This window comes from Vitis riparia, chromosome 11 (genome assembly GCF_004353265.1).
Source record: "Vitis riparia cultivar Riparia Gloire de Montpellier isolate 1030 chromosome 11, EGFV_Vit.rip_1.0, whole genome shotgun sequence".
Taxonomy (NCBI): Eukaryota; Viridiplantae; Streptophyta; class Magnoliopsida; order Vitales; family Vitaceae; genus Vitis; species Vitis riparia.
In genome coordinates, this window is record NC_048441.1 from 17,916,667 (window position 1) to 17,932,272 (window position 15,606).

The 15,606-nt window shown below is 36.1% G+C and overlaps 4 protein-coding genes and 1 non-coding gene across 5 annotated transcripts; 2 read left to right on the top strand and 3 right to left on the bottom strand.

Moving 5' to 3' along the window:
* The first annotated feature begins 2,944 nt into the window (after positions 1–2,944).
* Positions 2,945–4,213, top strand: LOC117924462 (cytidine deaminase 1-like). The gene has a single exon (XM_034843066.1). The coding sequence runs from the start codon at positions 3,129–3,131 to the stop codon at positions 4,032–4,034; it is 906 nt and encodes a 301-aa protein (XP_034698957.1). The 5' UTR covers positions 2,945–3,128; the 3' UTR covers positions 4,035–4,213.
* Positions 4,214–6,124: 1,911 nt separating this feature from the next.
* On the bottom strand, positions 6,125–7,014 carry LOC117925417 (PRA1 family protein F3-like). The gene has a single exon (XM_034844421.1). It carries the CDS (start codon positions 6,897–6,899, stop codon positions 6,330–6,332), a length of 570 nt encoding a protein of 189 aa, XP_034700312.1. The 5' UTR covers positions 6,900–7,014; the 3' UTR covers positions 6,125–6,329.
* A 96-nt stretch (positions 7,015–7,110) lies between these two features.
* On the top strand, positions 7,111–7,182 carry TRNAE-UUC. Its single transcript has one exon. It is a non-coding gene; the product is annotated as a tRNA-Glu (tRNA).
* Positions 7,183–7,326: 144 nt separating this feature from the next.
* Positions 7,327–9,500, bottom strand: LOC117924453 (uncharacterized protein At4g29660). Its single transcript, XM_034843055.1, has 2 exons — positions 9,245–9,500; positions 7,327–7,622 (listed from the first exon to the last, which is right to left on the bottom strand). The coding sequence occupies exons 1-2, from the start codon at positions 9,437–9,439 to the stop codon at positions 7,500–7,502; spliced, it is 318 nt and encodes a 105-aa protein (XP_034698946.1). The 5' UTR covers positions 9,440–9,500; the 3' UTR covers positions 7,327–7,499.
* A 537-nt stretch (positions 9,501–10,037) lies between these two features.
* LOC117924451 (thioredoxin-like 2, chloroplastic) lies at positions 10,038–15,530 on the bottom strand. The gene is made up of 4 exons (XM_034843053.1): positions 15,274–15,530; positions 12,807–12,989; positions 12,038–12,202; positions 10,038–10,497 (listed from the first exon to the last, which is right to left on the bottom strand). The coding sequence occupies exons 1-4, from the start codon at positions 15,448–15,450 to the stop codon at positions 10,399–10,401; spliced, it is 624 nt and encodes a 207-aa protein (XP_034698944.1). The 5' UTR covers positions 15,451–15,530; the 3' UTR covers positions 10,038–10,398.
* Positions 15,531–15,606: the final 76 nt, after the last annotated feature.

A 15,606-nucleotide genomic window follows, 5' to 3' on the forward strand; every position in this document is an offset into this window, starting at 1 on the left:
TTAATCAAAAAGCGAAATTAATGTAGACCTGCTTAGGGAAAAGTGTTCTTACAAAGTTGGGTACATTTGCAATTTATATTTGATAAAAAAAAAAACATAAATAATTGAGGAAAAGAACAGTGTATTATTGCCTTTTCAAGTAATTTTAATGTAATTTAAAAAATATGATTAATTTTATAAAAAAATATAATAAATAATTTTTTGTGGTTAAAGTAATAAGTTGGTTAAAGATATGTATTGGTATTTCATATAAAATTATTTTTAACTGATATTTGTTTTTTTGTTGAATAGAAAAAATCAAAATATTTAATTTTTTTATTCAAATAAAAATAACTTATTGATATTAATCAACATAATTAAAGTGAATTTGTTATCAATAAGTTTAATTTAGTTATATTAATTGATATCAATAAATTCTTTTTAGTTGAATAAAAAAAATTTAAATATTTAATTTTTTTATATAACCAAAAAACAAACATAGTTATATTTCATCAAATTATTGTTTTCTTATATAACAAAAAGATAGTTTTTAGATGTTTTATTAACATTTTTCATGTTTTTTTTTTTAAAATAAAGTTAAAAATATTTAAGGAAAAAACAAAAAAAAAGATTGTGAAAGTGTTCAAATTGAAACGTTCTTTTTGGTTTCATCCAAACCAACACACCAGTCACAATTTTTCCTTGGAGGCTAACGTAGAAATGTAAAACCCTATTTTAAATGTTTGACGGTGAAAGGGAGAAAACGCCACTAGGCCATAAGGACACGTTGTCTTATCAAATAATTGGGATTTTTTTTATTGGGTTCTATAATGAGTAAGTAGTTTAAAACGTGTACAATTGGTCAACTTTTAAAAACGTTCAAAATGAAAATTTTCAAAAAATTCAATTATATGAACGTGTTTTTGACTAAAATTTTTATTTTCCTTTATTGGAGGCTTACATGTCAAAATTTTATCTTTCTCTATTGGAGGTTGATAGCCTATTTTGAAATGATTTTATTTAAATCTTTTTTATTAGTAAGAGATGTCCAAATTTTTATCTTCCTCTATCTGAGGCCGCAACTTGTTTTAAAATAATTTTATTTAAATCATGTTGATTAATAAGACATGACAAAATTTTTATCTTACTTTATCAAGGAGGTGGACAGTCTTGTTTGAAATCATTCTGCTTATATCGCTTTTAATTAGTAAGACTTTGATTATAATTTTAAGAAAAATCATTTAATATTTGATAATAAATAAAATGTTTTTTTTTTCTTTTACTATATTTGATAAAGTATCATCAATAAAAAAAGTTATTTTAAAAGAATCACAAATAGAGCGACAAGAGATTACTTCAAACATTCTTTAAATCTTTAAAAATGCTTCTAATATTTTCAAAATCACTTTTGAACCATCTTTGAGTCGTGATTGTCAATTTGTAATCTTTTCCTCTTTTGGTTACATTAACCTAATTGTTATCATCTTCTAGTATAAAGCTCATCAAATTTTCTCAAATCAAGTCCTTTACGCTTCCTCCCTTACTCGCTTTAGATCACTAGGGCTTCACATGACATTGTCTCTATCTCCCTTTTCCAATACCTTCAAATTAATGGTCATAAATCTCCGAATGGTCACATAACATCATTCATAATCAATAGAATTACACCCTTTTTAGTCATACCCTTAGAATCAACCAACACTTTTCCTATATCATACCAAAAGTCATTCATCAAATCTCACTTCAATAGAAATAAAACAAATCAAAATACACTCAATATAGAAGAAGAAATCACTATAAATGATTTATGACAACTCAATGTTTCATATTTGCTTCATGTCTACAAGTTTTGGCTTGTCAAAATTGAAATGGTTGAGGTAGAAAGTTATATTGTTTTACGTGCAACGATTTATGATGAAAATTAAAAAAAACGAAAAGAAGAAAAACACACAGATTTAATGTGGTTCAACAGTGCTTACATCCACGGGAACAGGAAATAAGACTTTCACTATGTATCAAATTAGGGTTACATAATAAGATATTTATACTAACCTTCAGGTAATAAAATTCCAAAAATACCCCTGAACCGTACCGCGATGGTGTTGTTCCCTTCACTTCCCCAACCTATCGTTCACCCACAACAATAAAAATACAAGCTTAAATAACAAATACCGTCACTATGGTATTTGCCCTATTTTTTTTTTTTTTTCTCCATATGTTTTTTACTTAATATGAGCCACATACTGCAACAAGGTAAGTATAAATGCAAAGCAAAGTTTCTAAAAGTTAAAAAAAGAGTCGTAAATTAAGAGACGGAGAAATGGAATCCGTACAAAGATAGGGTAAGTAGAGAATACATTAAACAAATGCTTGCAAGCTTGCAGCAACTAAAAAACATATTCCAATAAGATGAGTGTGAACCATGTCATTGTCAATCGAAGATGAAAAGAAAAAGAATATGTTCCAAGTGGTGCTACACTGCTACCTTGCATGTGGATGAATTTTCCTTCATCTCATGATTAGTATGGAAGAAATGAGGAATTAAAGTATGAAGATGTGTATTTTGAAAAAAAATTCAACCCTAAGATGCATGCTAATCACTTAGTAATAGATGGGGTGCTATAATTGAAAGATGACAAACTTTTTTTTGGCAGTTAGTCCTTATTATAAGACCATGACATAACATAGATATGAAAAAAAAATGCAATGAAACAAAAGTAGACCCACCAATAATTAAATGGATACTTACCATGGTTTTAACTTTTATGACACCATTTGGTTCGATCTCACATGCTATGTGTTGACTTGACCTTTGTATCATACCATTAATTTAACATCAAATTAATATTAAGAAAAAGAAAAAAGGAAAGTCATGGGGTCTTCTAACAATCAAAACTATTAAAGGAAAAAAAAAATTACTACTTTGAATGGAGAATGAAATTATCTGGAGATAGCAAAAAGTGGACGGGAGGGAGGTAGCAATAAACCACCTTCAAAGTTATATATATCTTCTTCTTCTGCATCGCCCTGTCTTCCTCGTTTCAGGGAACATAGTCTCTCTCTCTCTCTCTCTTTCTCTCTTGAAGGTTGTGAGATTCTTTATCTAATTGTCTCTCGATCTTTCATCGAGATCAAGAAATATTCTACAAATGGAACGGTCCAGATTCGTGATCGAAGCATCGGAGGCGGAATCGAAGGCGGAGAAGGCAGGGCTGACGGTGATGCAACTCTTGCCGTCTCTGGTGAATTCAGCCCAGAAGCTGGCTCGTCCATCCATATCCAAGTACCACGTCGGCGCCGTCGGGCTGGGATCCAGCGGCCGGATCTTCCTCGGCGTCAACCTCGAATTCCCTGGCCTCCCCCTCAACCACTCCGTCCACGCCGAGCAGTTCCTCATCACCAACCTCTCCCTCAAGGCCGAGACCCATCTCCGCTACCTGGCCGTCTCCGCCGCCCCCTGCGGCCATTGCCGCCAATTCTTCCAGGAAATTCGCGACGCCCCAGATATCAAAGTCCTCATCACCTCCTCCTCAGATCAAGATTTTCGTCCTTTATCGGAGTTTCTCCCTAATAGGTTCGGTCCCGATGACCTCCTGGACAAGGATACGCCGTTGCTGTTAGAGCCACAGAACAACGGATTATCACTTGTAAATGCAATCGGTTCTCAGTTGGTCAACACAGGTTGCAATGGGGTTTGCGCCTGTGATCAAGACTCATTGAAATATGAGGCGCTTGAGGCGGCAAACAAGTCTCATGCTCCATACAGTGGGTGCCCATCTGGGGTGGCACTCATAGACTCTGAGGGCAGGGTCTACAGAGGCTCTTACATGGAGTCTGCCGCTTATAACCCGAGTCTGGGGCCGGTTCAGGCGGCCTTGGTCGCGTATATTGCAGGTGGGGGAGATGGGTATGAGGAGATTGTGGGTGCAGTGTTGGTGGAGAAGGAAGAAGCACAGGTTAAACAAGAGCAGACTGCTCGGTTACTATTGAATTTGATTTCACCCAAATGTGAGTTTCGTGTCTTCTACTGCAGTTCAGCTTCTAAGAAGCCTTAGATCGTGATGTGAGTAATGTATTTACAGTCATTTGCAAAAAGAATTGAATCAGATGAATGAATGGAGGATGATATGTTTATCCCTCCAATTTGAATAATTTTCTTCACACAGTTGATTGCGTGTATTCACTATTGCATGTTAGGTGATGAAAAGTGATGGCGCCTGCTCACCTTTCTTAATTGGGTTTCTTCTTGTTAATAGAGAAATGCCAAAAGGAATATGATTGTGCTAACATATTGTGCTAACACAGCGTGTTGATTTGATATCATGGGTCATGCTGAAATGTGATGGCTCCATTATGATTGGTGCTGAAATGTAGTGATCAAGGCATAGTTGCATTATGATTGGTGGGTGGTGTGGAGCAAGCAGAGGTAGATTCCCATATTCGAACTTCATAAAAAGGCACTTTTGGTTCAGTCAATTGAGGGACAAGATCGAAAGTTTTAAAGTTCATTATTCTTTACATGGGTTGTATTGGAGGTCTATATCACTTTAGTTCTTCTTTTAATGTCTACTTTAGGAGTGAAGTGTTGGGGCATGTTGGCTTTGTCAAGGACCTAGAATGACATCACTAAGTGAAAAGTTTTCATGTTATGAATCAAGGGCATAATGACATTTAGTTCTTTCACCAAGACAGGAGTCCTATAAACCTGCAGTTGATGGGGTCATTCTGAAATCTCCTACTCAGGGAACACTACAGCTGAGATGAAGGACAAGGTTTATAGGAACAGCAGGTTTGTAGTTCGATTTTTTATAGCACAAAGGAAAATTGACTACCAAAATCTTATTTCTAAGTGTAATCACCATAAATATACAAATTTAATGTGGCTTAGAAACCATTGCCCATGGTTAAACAATCCAAAGATCACTGCCTAGATGGCCCTCGAGCCAATTCTTAATTTTGGGTGGCTTTTTCATTTTGCTGCGTAATGCCATATATACTATGAGAAACTAGGTAAAGCACATTTTGAAGACCAGACTCATGGATTGCATTGCAAGTCTATATCAGCTATACTAAACTCAGATATCTTAAAGGTTTACTAGTTCCTTTGCCCTACCCTCATGCCATTGACAGGGGATTGGAAGTATCACCCATGTTGCTCAAAGTTTCAGCATTTCATTCTACCATCACATTCTGTATCATTATATCTCAAAAAAAGGCCTAAGACATTTTCCTAACCCTCATGAAAGTTCAGGATACCCATGGGTAATCCAATGTGAATCTTCATTGGGTAGCATTTATATGTAAAATCTCAACACCAACATGGTGGTTCAAAAACCATATTGGTGACACTCATTGTTGCAATGTTGATGATGTTGAACCACCAATATCCAAAATACAAGAGTGGTGTAACACAGGCTGAAACCCAGTAGGGAAGACCAAACAAATTTCTCATCTTATTGGTATAATCCCCTCCCCTGTTTCTATGTTTTGGGATGACTTGTTTTTTTGCCAAAGCATCAAGAAAAAAGCATGTGTTAACACCAAGGAGATTTAAAAGTTCAATAAAGTTTTAGCTCATCAGTTTAACATAAAACAAATGACATTCCCAGATTCCTTCATTAAGAAAGAAGCATACACTCGTCCACCCATGTAGCTGAGTTGATTCCTTTGTGGTTCAGAGGCTTATATTGGGGATTTTATGCCTCTCAGTTTGTATTGTTCTGTTTTTGTTTGTATTTACTTTTTCTCTTCTATTCTTTTGTGTACTTCTTGATTCATCACGTAATGAGAAACCCTGTTTCTGATATAAAATTCAGAAAAATGAAAAATAAAAATCCACAAGATATTGGAATGAAAAGGAGAAGGATTGACGGGGAATCGTAGCTGCAAAAAAGGCAAATTCTAATTGTGTTTTCTTGCTACTAATGAAAGAACTCACATGCAGGAATGAGATGCCCTAAGAAATATAAGGTGTAATGTAGCATAGATTCAAAAGCACAATTGTGCATTACGCATCATGTCTTCTCAGACAAGCAATTCAGTGGACTTCGCATTAATCGACTTTCATTTTCTGTTGTTTTATTTCCAGGTAAAAAAAAAAAAAAGGAGACTTTAATGGATAATTTAATTTAGACATTCATGGCAGTTTGATTTAAATGCCTAAATTTTTTTCAAGCCCTTAACAATAGAAATTCTCCAGTGATGAATTCGTTTTCTTTTCAATCCAACAACAACCAGAGATAAGAAAGGAAAAGGAAAGTCTGCATTCAATAAAGAATCAATAAATACCAATTTATGAAAATAAAATAAAAATTACAAAAATCCTTAACTGAAACGACCGCATCACACTGCTACGTTGTAGAAAACGAAGAACTAGCAGCATCTCTCAATCGCAATCTCGCACCATCTTCTCCATCCACGAACAAATCCTCAGTCATCCTCACGACACTGTGCGTCAAAACCACCACCACTCCAATCAATAGCGACACCAGAATGTTAATCGTCACATCCGTCAAAAACAGCAGAACGATGGTGACCACTGCCAGAACAACCATCACCACGCGATCGTCGATCGAGCGCCCGAGGATCACGACGGGTCCGTCGCGGAGGAAGTAAAGGAAGAGCCAGGCGGCCATTGTGACGACGAAGACGATGAGGGAGATTGGGTGCCAGAGCAAGCTGAGGAAGAGGATGAAGAGAATGACGATGACGTAGTTCATCCGAAAGTAGGCAGCGTTGGTTTTGATTCTCTGGAATGCTTCGGCAGCGTTGGCCGGAATGGAGAGTGACCGGAGGTGGACCATCTCCTTCCATGGCCGGCGTGTGCCAAGGCTTGATCTGATCCGTTCCCTGGCGAAGGAAATATACCCTAGGCTTGGGGATACCGGCGTTCCCGCCGGTATGGTTCCGTACGTGGTCATATTCCAATGAGTCGCCGGAAATTACATCGGAGAGAAAAGAGATGAAAACGGTGCGACGCACAGTAGCAGAACCCAGGGGAGAAATCACCCTATACTTCTTCGAACAACAAAGAGAGTTTATAAAATGTAGCTGAGGCACATCGGATATAGGTAGACCCTTTCCGTAACTAATCTAATTTAATTATAATTGAATCATTCGTTTTCACATTCTTCCGTTGTCGTCCAGCGGTTAGGATATCTGGCTTTCACCCAGGAGACCCGGGTTCGATTCCCGGCAACGGAATTTTTTATATCAAGCGTGACCATATCAAGGCCTTTCTTCATTTTTTTTTTTTTGTTAGATTTGTTTATTTATTTATTTTTGCTTTCCTTTTTGACCAATGGATTTTGAATGGAAATCTCTTCTATTTCAAACTGGCTGGTATGGCAAATAAGTGTGACCATATCAAGGCCCTGCTCTAATTATTTCTAAGCCAAGGAGATGTTCTCCATTTGCAAATCATCAAACTCTAAACATACATAGATACCCAAAAAAAAAAAATATATAAAAAAAATTGAGAAGATGGAAGAAACTCCAACACAGGTCTCCAGCAGGGTTGCTTATGGATTTGACTGACTGGGAGGCCGGAGGGCATCTCCCCTTACTACTCTCCAAGGTCCCCTATAGAACGATGGCATCATCAGAGGCACTTCTTCCCCCGGGTGATCTTCCCAGTACTTTTCCTGCTCAATATCACAAACCACAATTCTTAAGCTTTCTGTAAAAATTAATTAACATTTCAATGACCCTTTGAATGAAAGATGATTATACTTGAAAATTTTACAAAGGTATTTGACTGGAAAATTTTGAAACAAAACTAGAATACTTTGGACATATTTGGTTTCAAACAAGGATGTACCCATCAATCAATCCCTTCCCCCCTGGACAGAAGAAAAGCTATGAAAGAACAAAGTTCACAAAATACTGACTGACAAAGCCAAGTAACATGTGCATTTTCCCATCTCTATGCCCCTTTTTTTTTTCCAGTGTTAAAGAGAGTAGAGGGAGCAATATCCATTTCTCTTTGTTGAGGATGACATGGCAAAAACTAGTTGCGAATTATTGAGATCAAATTGGACATACAGGAGGCAAGCTTTTGACCCCATAAGGGAACTGCCTACCTTCTGAGGATTGGATATGGAGACAGCTCCACTTATTGTTTTGGATTGTGCAGATAGAGAAATAGAAGAGCATTATATATGGGAGGGTATGACCGCTAGGAAGCCTAAATTTTGTTCATCAGTATGTTCCTCTTTTGGATTCCAAGCAATCTATTTATGCTAATGAAAACTTATTGGATTTTTTGATATGATATCGTACAGTTTAGGGTTTTGTTTTTGTTTTTCTCAATTGTGTATACTTCACATGGAACAGAGTTACACCAATTTCTTTAATGGAACTCGGTATATAATACACATCCTCAAAAAAAAAAAAAACATGGCCACTCCTCTCCATTCCAAACCTAACTACAAATGTTTAGAAAGCTCCTCAACCGGCTGGTAAAGTGCTATTAATAGGAATAATAATTCAATATTCTTAAAGACAGGTCCTGAAAACTTCTTGCTTCATCATGCTACTGCTCCGGGTTTAATACAACTATACAACTAACTTGATCTCTGTAAAAGGTGCTTATGTATGCATGCATTACAAGTTAATGCCCGATAACTAGGATTTCAGTCATATTTTTCCTTGCAATTATCCTACATGAGGCTGTACTTGTGATATTTCATCTTGGGTTGCATTCTACTTTCCAGTTTTCTGGATGTTAAATACTATTGAACCACATTACATTTTGGTATGAACCATTGTCAGCTTAGGCATGGATGTTCTTGTTTGGAAATCGTGTTTGGGCTACTGGATTCATGTTCTTAAAATTTCTTATCATGGGTATCTCAGGATTTGATTCAAAGTCTAGCATCAACTCATGAACACATTCAAATTCCCATTTCCCACCCAAAACCAACCAACAATTCCAACCCCAACATATAAGAGGATGATACAATAAACCTACAAACACCACAACCATTCCAACCCTAAGACTACAGAATGTTCTTGTGAATTATGGCCAATACCAGGTATATAAGCAGTGATTTCAAATCCAAAAACCCCAACATATCTCTAAGTTTAAGCTTGAACCCTAATTACCAATTAAAAAATCAATCCCCTAAACTAAAAGATAACCTACATCCCAACCAAAACCAATCTGTATTCCCATTAAATCGAACATAAGCATAAAAACCTAAATTTCCATCGTTTGGATTTGAAATGCAAAAGAAAAAAGGGCAAATAAAAAGCGGAATAAAACCTTGTAAAGTTGCTCAGTGATAGCAGCACCAATGACACCAGTGTAGAAGGCGGCAATATAGATGGAGACGAGTGGGGTGAATGACTTTGGTCGCCTGTAGGGATCGATCTGGTTCCAGAGGATATTTTTTTCCCACTTTGTGTAGAAATAATCGGCGTACTTCCTCAACACATAATTCGAAATTCGTCCCTTCATTTCTGTGAAAAAAAAATGGTACGTTTCCCGATCGGCGACCCCACCGGAGAGGGTTTACGGTTTGAGGAATTGAGAGAGGGAGAGAGAGGGGGAAGCAGAAATGGCAGAGTCAGGGAAGGAAAGAGTTGGGTTGGGCCTTGAATGGGCCCATTTTTGGGGTTGCAAAAAGCAATACTCTGGGCCCAGGTCTACGTTATTGTTCTACCATTAATTAAAAAGAATATGAGAATTATGTTATTTTTTGCCTTATAATTTGATGACTTTTTATTTTTAACAACTTTTGTTTAAAAAAAAGTTATCTCTTGATTATGAAAAATAATCGCATGTAATCGAGATTTTAACATAATTATGAGTTTCCAAAAAGTAAACACCACCTAAGTCTTTCATGATATTCAACCACCATCGTTTAGGTGACCCATCCTGGGTTTAAGAGCAACATTGTTGTACCCAACAGTCATCTTAAATTATACAATGAATTTTTTTCATGTTGAATGAAACTTTTCAAATCAATCAGCCAGAATTATGGTTTTGGCCATCTCAAGACAAAGCAATTAAAAGTTCCAAAGGTGAAGCACCCCTTTCTCTGAAAAAAAAATAAAAAAAATCCTCTTTCAGTTTGTTTTTGTAAATGTGTTTGTCCAGTGCCTGCAACACAACATTTCTTACTTTGAGATGGCCCTGCTCGAGAATACCCAGCTCATTGGTAAGAGCCAGGAACATGATATTCAGAGACCTCTATAGAGAAGGTAAGATGAGGTGAACAAGAATGGCAAAAGAATGCTGTAGCTTGTGCTTAGTGTTGTATCAGAAAGAGATAGAGATTTACAGGATAAGAGTAAATAGCTCCCATAAGGGTTTGTTAGAAGGGCACCAAACATGGGAATACACATTGGTAGATAAATAACTGAATTGAGAGTGTCCTGAGTTGAAGAAGACTCTTTTGGTTTGTCTTTTGGAGCTTAGAGGGATTCCAGGCTGAGGTCTCCAACTCCCTTTGGTGGACCGATGCTGCACCGAGCTGTGTTGTGTGTTCGGATGGCATCCTTTATTTTCTGAAACTGCAAATGATTTTGAACATAAAACATCAGTATGCAACTAAAGTGTAGAACATGTCAGTTATTCAAAATGTTACGTGTAAATCAAGAGTAAAAGAGATTTGATCATCTGTCACTGGCATGCCATACAGATATACATATCAATTAAATGATGGACAACCAGGTTTTTTTGAATTCTTCAAGCTCTTCTTTGAATTTCTTCCTCAAATCAGGTTGAGTTTTGCTTGTCCACACCGCTCAATTCATCACAGTTTCTTCCAAGGTTTATATACGTTAAAAATCTTGATACAAATTGAAAAATGACTTTCGAGGAGTTAAACTTCTGCTTATTCTTAATTTGTTTGTTTTGTAGCTTTTTCCTAGTTTTTTTTATTGATTTGTTTCTCTAGTCCAGGATAGGGGGTTCAGGGGAAAAAAAGGCGGTAAACCCTCTACACCCTCGATCCATGCCAATTCTTTTATGGGTAAACTCAGATTGTTGCAAGCATGAAAAAGAACAAAAAGAGAGAAGAGACTCCAAATAAATTTGTGTAAGAATATCCCACCACAAGGCAAGGCAATTGTAAGAAGGCTCGGGCTTTAAAAGTTTAGCAGGTTCTCACAGGGGCCCCTGCCTCTTCAGCAAAATAGTCAAAGGTTCGCCTTTTCCCCCTATTTATGCCTTACCGTGTGAGGCCCACACGTCACACAATCCTTCTCCATTTTTTTTAATAAATCTTGAAGTGACTAACCATGTTTTTTTAATAATTATTCTATCATATTTCATTTGTTTTAATTTTTTTAATGCCTAATCATATTCCATGATATAACCATGTTTTGTCCTTTTCTAGGTGCTCCGTTAATAATCATAATATGATTTTTTTTTTTTTGATAAGTAAAAAAGAAATGCATTAAGAAAGAGGTAAAAAGCCACAAAGCATACAGGGGGTATACAAGGCGGCTAAGGCCTAAAAAAAACAACAAAACCATAAAGGATTCACCTCCCCTTAAGTGGATGCTACCCACTCCAAAAAGCCTATAAGGGAGAGAGACTCCTCACTTAAATACAATTTGGCCCAGCTCCATAAATTATTAACAAAAAAATTCTTTAGTTTCTGAATATTCAACACCCCCCCCCCCCCTTAAAAGCTAATCTATTCCTCTCCTTCCAAACCGTCCAAAAAATATACAACGGGATGGATTTCCAAACCTTCTTCCTTTTCTTCCCCACAAAGGGGCCCCTCCAGCTAGTTAAGACCTCCTTTACAGTTTCTGGAAAGACCCATTTAACTTTAACTTTAAGTTAAGTTATACCATTTTAGTTAATTTCCTAATATTTAAGAAATATCAAAACACTTACATGATTAAACCTAGCTTCATAGGGAGTAAAATACCTAACATTTCACCTTTAAAACGCTAATAGTAAGATAAAAAAAAAAATCATTTCCTTCCACTTTTTCAGTGACCAAATGGAGAATTATTATTTCCAGGTTCCATAAACACCTTAAAACAGGTGATTGCACATGTCAAAATGAAAAAAAGAAAGTTAATATAAGTTGATTACCTTAGCAAGTGAACATGAAAAGGATTCCAGCTGCCCATCGGCTCCACGGTAGAAGTGGAAGTAAGGAAGCACCTTTACATTCAAGTTTTTGCACATTGGCTTATTCTCATCAAAATTGACTTTTAGAAATAAGATTTCAGGATGTTCTTCGGCAGTCCTGCAGAGCTGACAGATGGATTGCAGATAATATATCAGGACACAATCATCTTACAACTCTAAAAGGGTAATTTCAGAAGCATCAAGAAAAATACATGAAAATTTAATTTCCAAAGGGGATAGTTCAAAGTTTGTAGCAAATTAAATCAATTCCATTGTCCTTTCATAGCTTTTTAAATGAAAGTACAAATTGGAATATGAATGCCGTTGAAAACATAGATATATCTTCATTTACTAAAATACTATTATGCTCTAGTTTTTAGATGAGTGAAAATGCATTTATTTCAAATCCAATGCAAAACACAAAAATGGACTAAATCAATTTTAATGGGACATCTAATTGCTCCATAAGCAGCCATTATTGTATAGCTTCTATTCCTGCAGACTATCCATGCATAGTTCAAGTCACCTAACACTCCCCCATAATACTTTTGGCACACTGCTGATTGAGGTAGTAAAGGACACATACATTGAATAGTTTTATACAATAATTTCTCTTGAACCACTTTTGGAATTTCTCAAAGGGAAGAACAAGCCAAATTATATTAAGAATATAAGAGCATATTTCCATCAATGAATGATGATGAATACAGATATAACAAATTGAAATTACCTTGGGAAATAATGCCCGGCAAGAAGCACACCAAGTTCCGTAAAATTCAACAATAACCAGTTTATCTCCAGCCTGACTCAAAGCACCCAAAAATTCTTGTGTAGAATGAATGTCGATCATATTTGGTCCCGCATTTTTTTCCCACCATTTTGGCTGCTCAGTTTCAGCAACTCTTGCATTTACCTGAAGAAGCATCAGACACACAAAAAGATCTTATTAGCCTATCCTTGCAAGTAGAATTGAGTGCGGAATTCAATGAGAAGTCAGTTATCCTTATCAAACTGAAAATTTACAAAGTGTAACCCTTCAATAAGAAATGCGTCCCAATGTTAATCTCGAACTACAGGAAGAGAGTTCAAAATAAGGGAAACATGAAAGATAGAATAAGTGAAGTGAAATACTAGCATTTCAGAAGCAACATTCTGGAATAAAGCTCCTGTTTCCAGCATGAATTAACAAAGCCTCAGTCCTAACTACTTGGGACTTTGGCAATAAAGCTCCTTCTATTCTCAAGTGAGAGATGTTTAATTCAACTTATTATGTAGTAATGTATCTAAAAAGGTTCTATGTCCAATATCACACCAGGTTGGAACATCACAGCAACTGGCATTGTGAAAATAACTTTTCAAATCCATACACAAGAAAAAAGGTTGATAAGTATGATTCATTTTTCCAGGAAAAGGGTGTACCTTATGGATTCTATTCAATATGGATTTAATCTTTTTGGTGTTTGTGGAAATTTCATTCTTCTTATGTTAATCATTATGATAAATTAGAAAAGTAAGCACTGCCAAGATGATAGTGATGTTGAGATGGGTTCAGGTCTCTTAGGTGTAGGCTGTAGCGGTCATAGCCGTGGGCATAATCCTATGGACATGATATTTTCACCAACAGATCAACTTAAATAAACCAAAGCCATCCAATCACACCAATATGCCAAAAGTATTTTAACAACCCAGGCAACAAGTTGCAGTTATACGGATCAAAATTTGAGGAAATCAAAATACGCAGAAGATAGTAGAAAATATAAAATTAAATTGAGTCCCCTAGACAAATCCTAAGGATCCCAATATGCCATAAATAAGGGTAATAGGTTGGATTGTTTTTCTCATGGGCAAAGGACAACAATGAGAAAATCAGCAGTGCAAAGAAAGTAATTTCCAGTCAAATGATTAACAAGAGAAGGAAAACAGGAAAAGTCTTACCTTGGGCTAGAAAAAATACAAATTAAATGTCATACTTTACCTGATGATGTCATTTTTAATAGGTCATCTCAAACACTTTTTGTCAAGATCTTGGGGTTATAAGTTATGCATTAAAAAGGGCAACTGGGAGGAAAACATGCAATGGGATTTTAAGAGGCAAAAATGAATCCTATTTAAGGAGGCTTTTTCCCACTTGAAAGGACATTCATGTAGGTATACATCTAACGAAACATAGTAAAGAATTATATCACTTGGACATGTTTGTATTGTTTTTACTAGCAAGATTATAATTTGGGTCTCTGAGCTCTATCCAAGTTAGACGCCGACAGGTTAGTAAGCGTTACAGAAGAAGCTTCCTTAGAAAGAAGTCATCTAAGATCTAAAAGCCTGTTTGGTGGTAACTACTATTTCTCATTTTCTATTTCTAGAAGCTTCTTTTCATTTTGCTTCATGATATCTGGTTTGTTGACTTCTCTATTTTGATTTCTTCCATTAAACACACATGCACCAAATTCGTGTTCTACAGTTGTTCATGATACTGTTATCATTATTTTTTTTGTTTCCTAATTTTGAAAAAGAAAACATGTTTCTAGAAAAGCATCCAAAGAGGAGTTCAATTTTTGTAAACATTCCAATTATGTTTTTGTCGTATAGTCGAGACCTAGGAAATAAATGTCAACAAAGAGACAATGGCATGGACCAAAAATAGAACTCAGGGCATGCACACACTTTCAATCAATAACTGCTCTTTGTTGATTTAAATGACAAAGCAGGTTCTGCATTGAGCGCTTGAGACAATTTTGTAGAATATTTTCAGTGTCATCCCAGAAGGAGCAGATCAAAATTCTTACAGCATACCATCCAAATTGCTGAAAATTCAAAAATTAGCAATGCTTCTGCCTGTAAATGGCAGCTAGAAAGTTGATTCCAAAGTATAGTTGGCTGACACCATATTCTTGTTAAAGTTCATAAAAACCCTAAATTTAGTACACAATGTGGAACTAAACCCTTCAATGTTCTCAATTCTAATGGGCAATCAAAGAGGGCCAGCAAATCAGCACAAACTCATTCAAATCCAACAAACCCCTTTTACGAACAGCAGGTGGATAACAAAAAAAACCTCTAGAAAGTCATCCAATATTCAATCAAAAACACCCAACAAAATACCCTATTGCAGCACAGTACTGTATAATCAAACAGTTCAACCAAATGGGTCCTCAAAATTTCACTCAAAACTACATAAAAAGGGAAAAATAATTTACCTTGAAGGAAGGCAGCCTCTTACTGGGCCTGAGAGCAAGGCGAGCAACGCCCCAATTTGCAACAGAATAAATCCTCTTGTCTAGTTTTTGAGTGGGAACAAGACCCGGTTGGAGAGAACTCAAAGACGAGGAAAAAGAGGTTAACGGAGAAGAAGACAATCTAAAAACATCAGCCATTGGAGAAAGAGAGAAGGAGAGAGAAAATGGACAGCCTCTATTCAAAATTAAACTTATATAATATTTATAGGCACGGGCTTCAGCGAAAAGGCCACTGAAATCCTGGGGTTTATTTGTTGTTTATGACTTGATACAAATAGAGATTTTTTTTAGGCC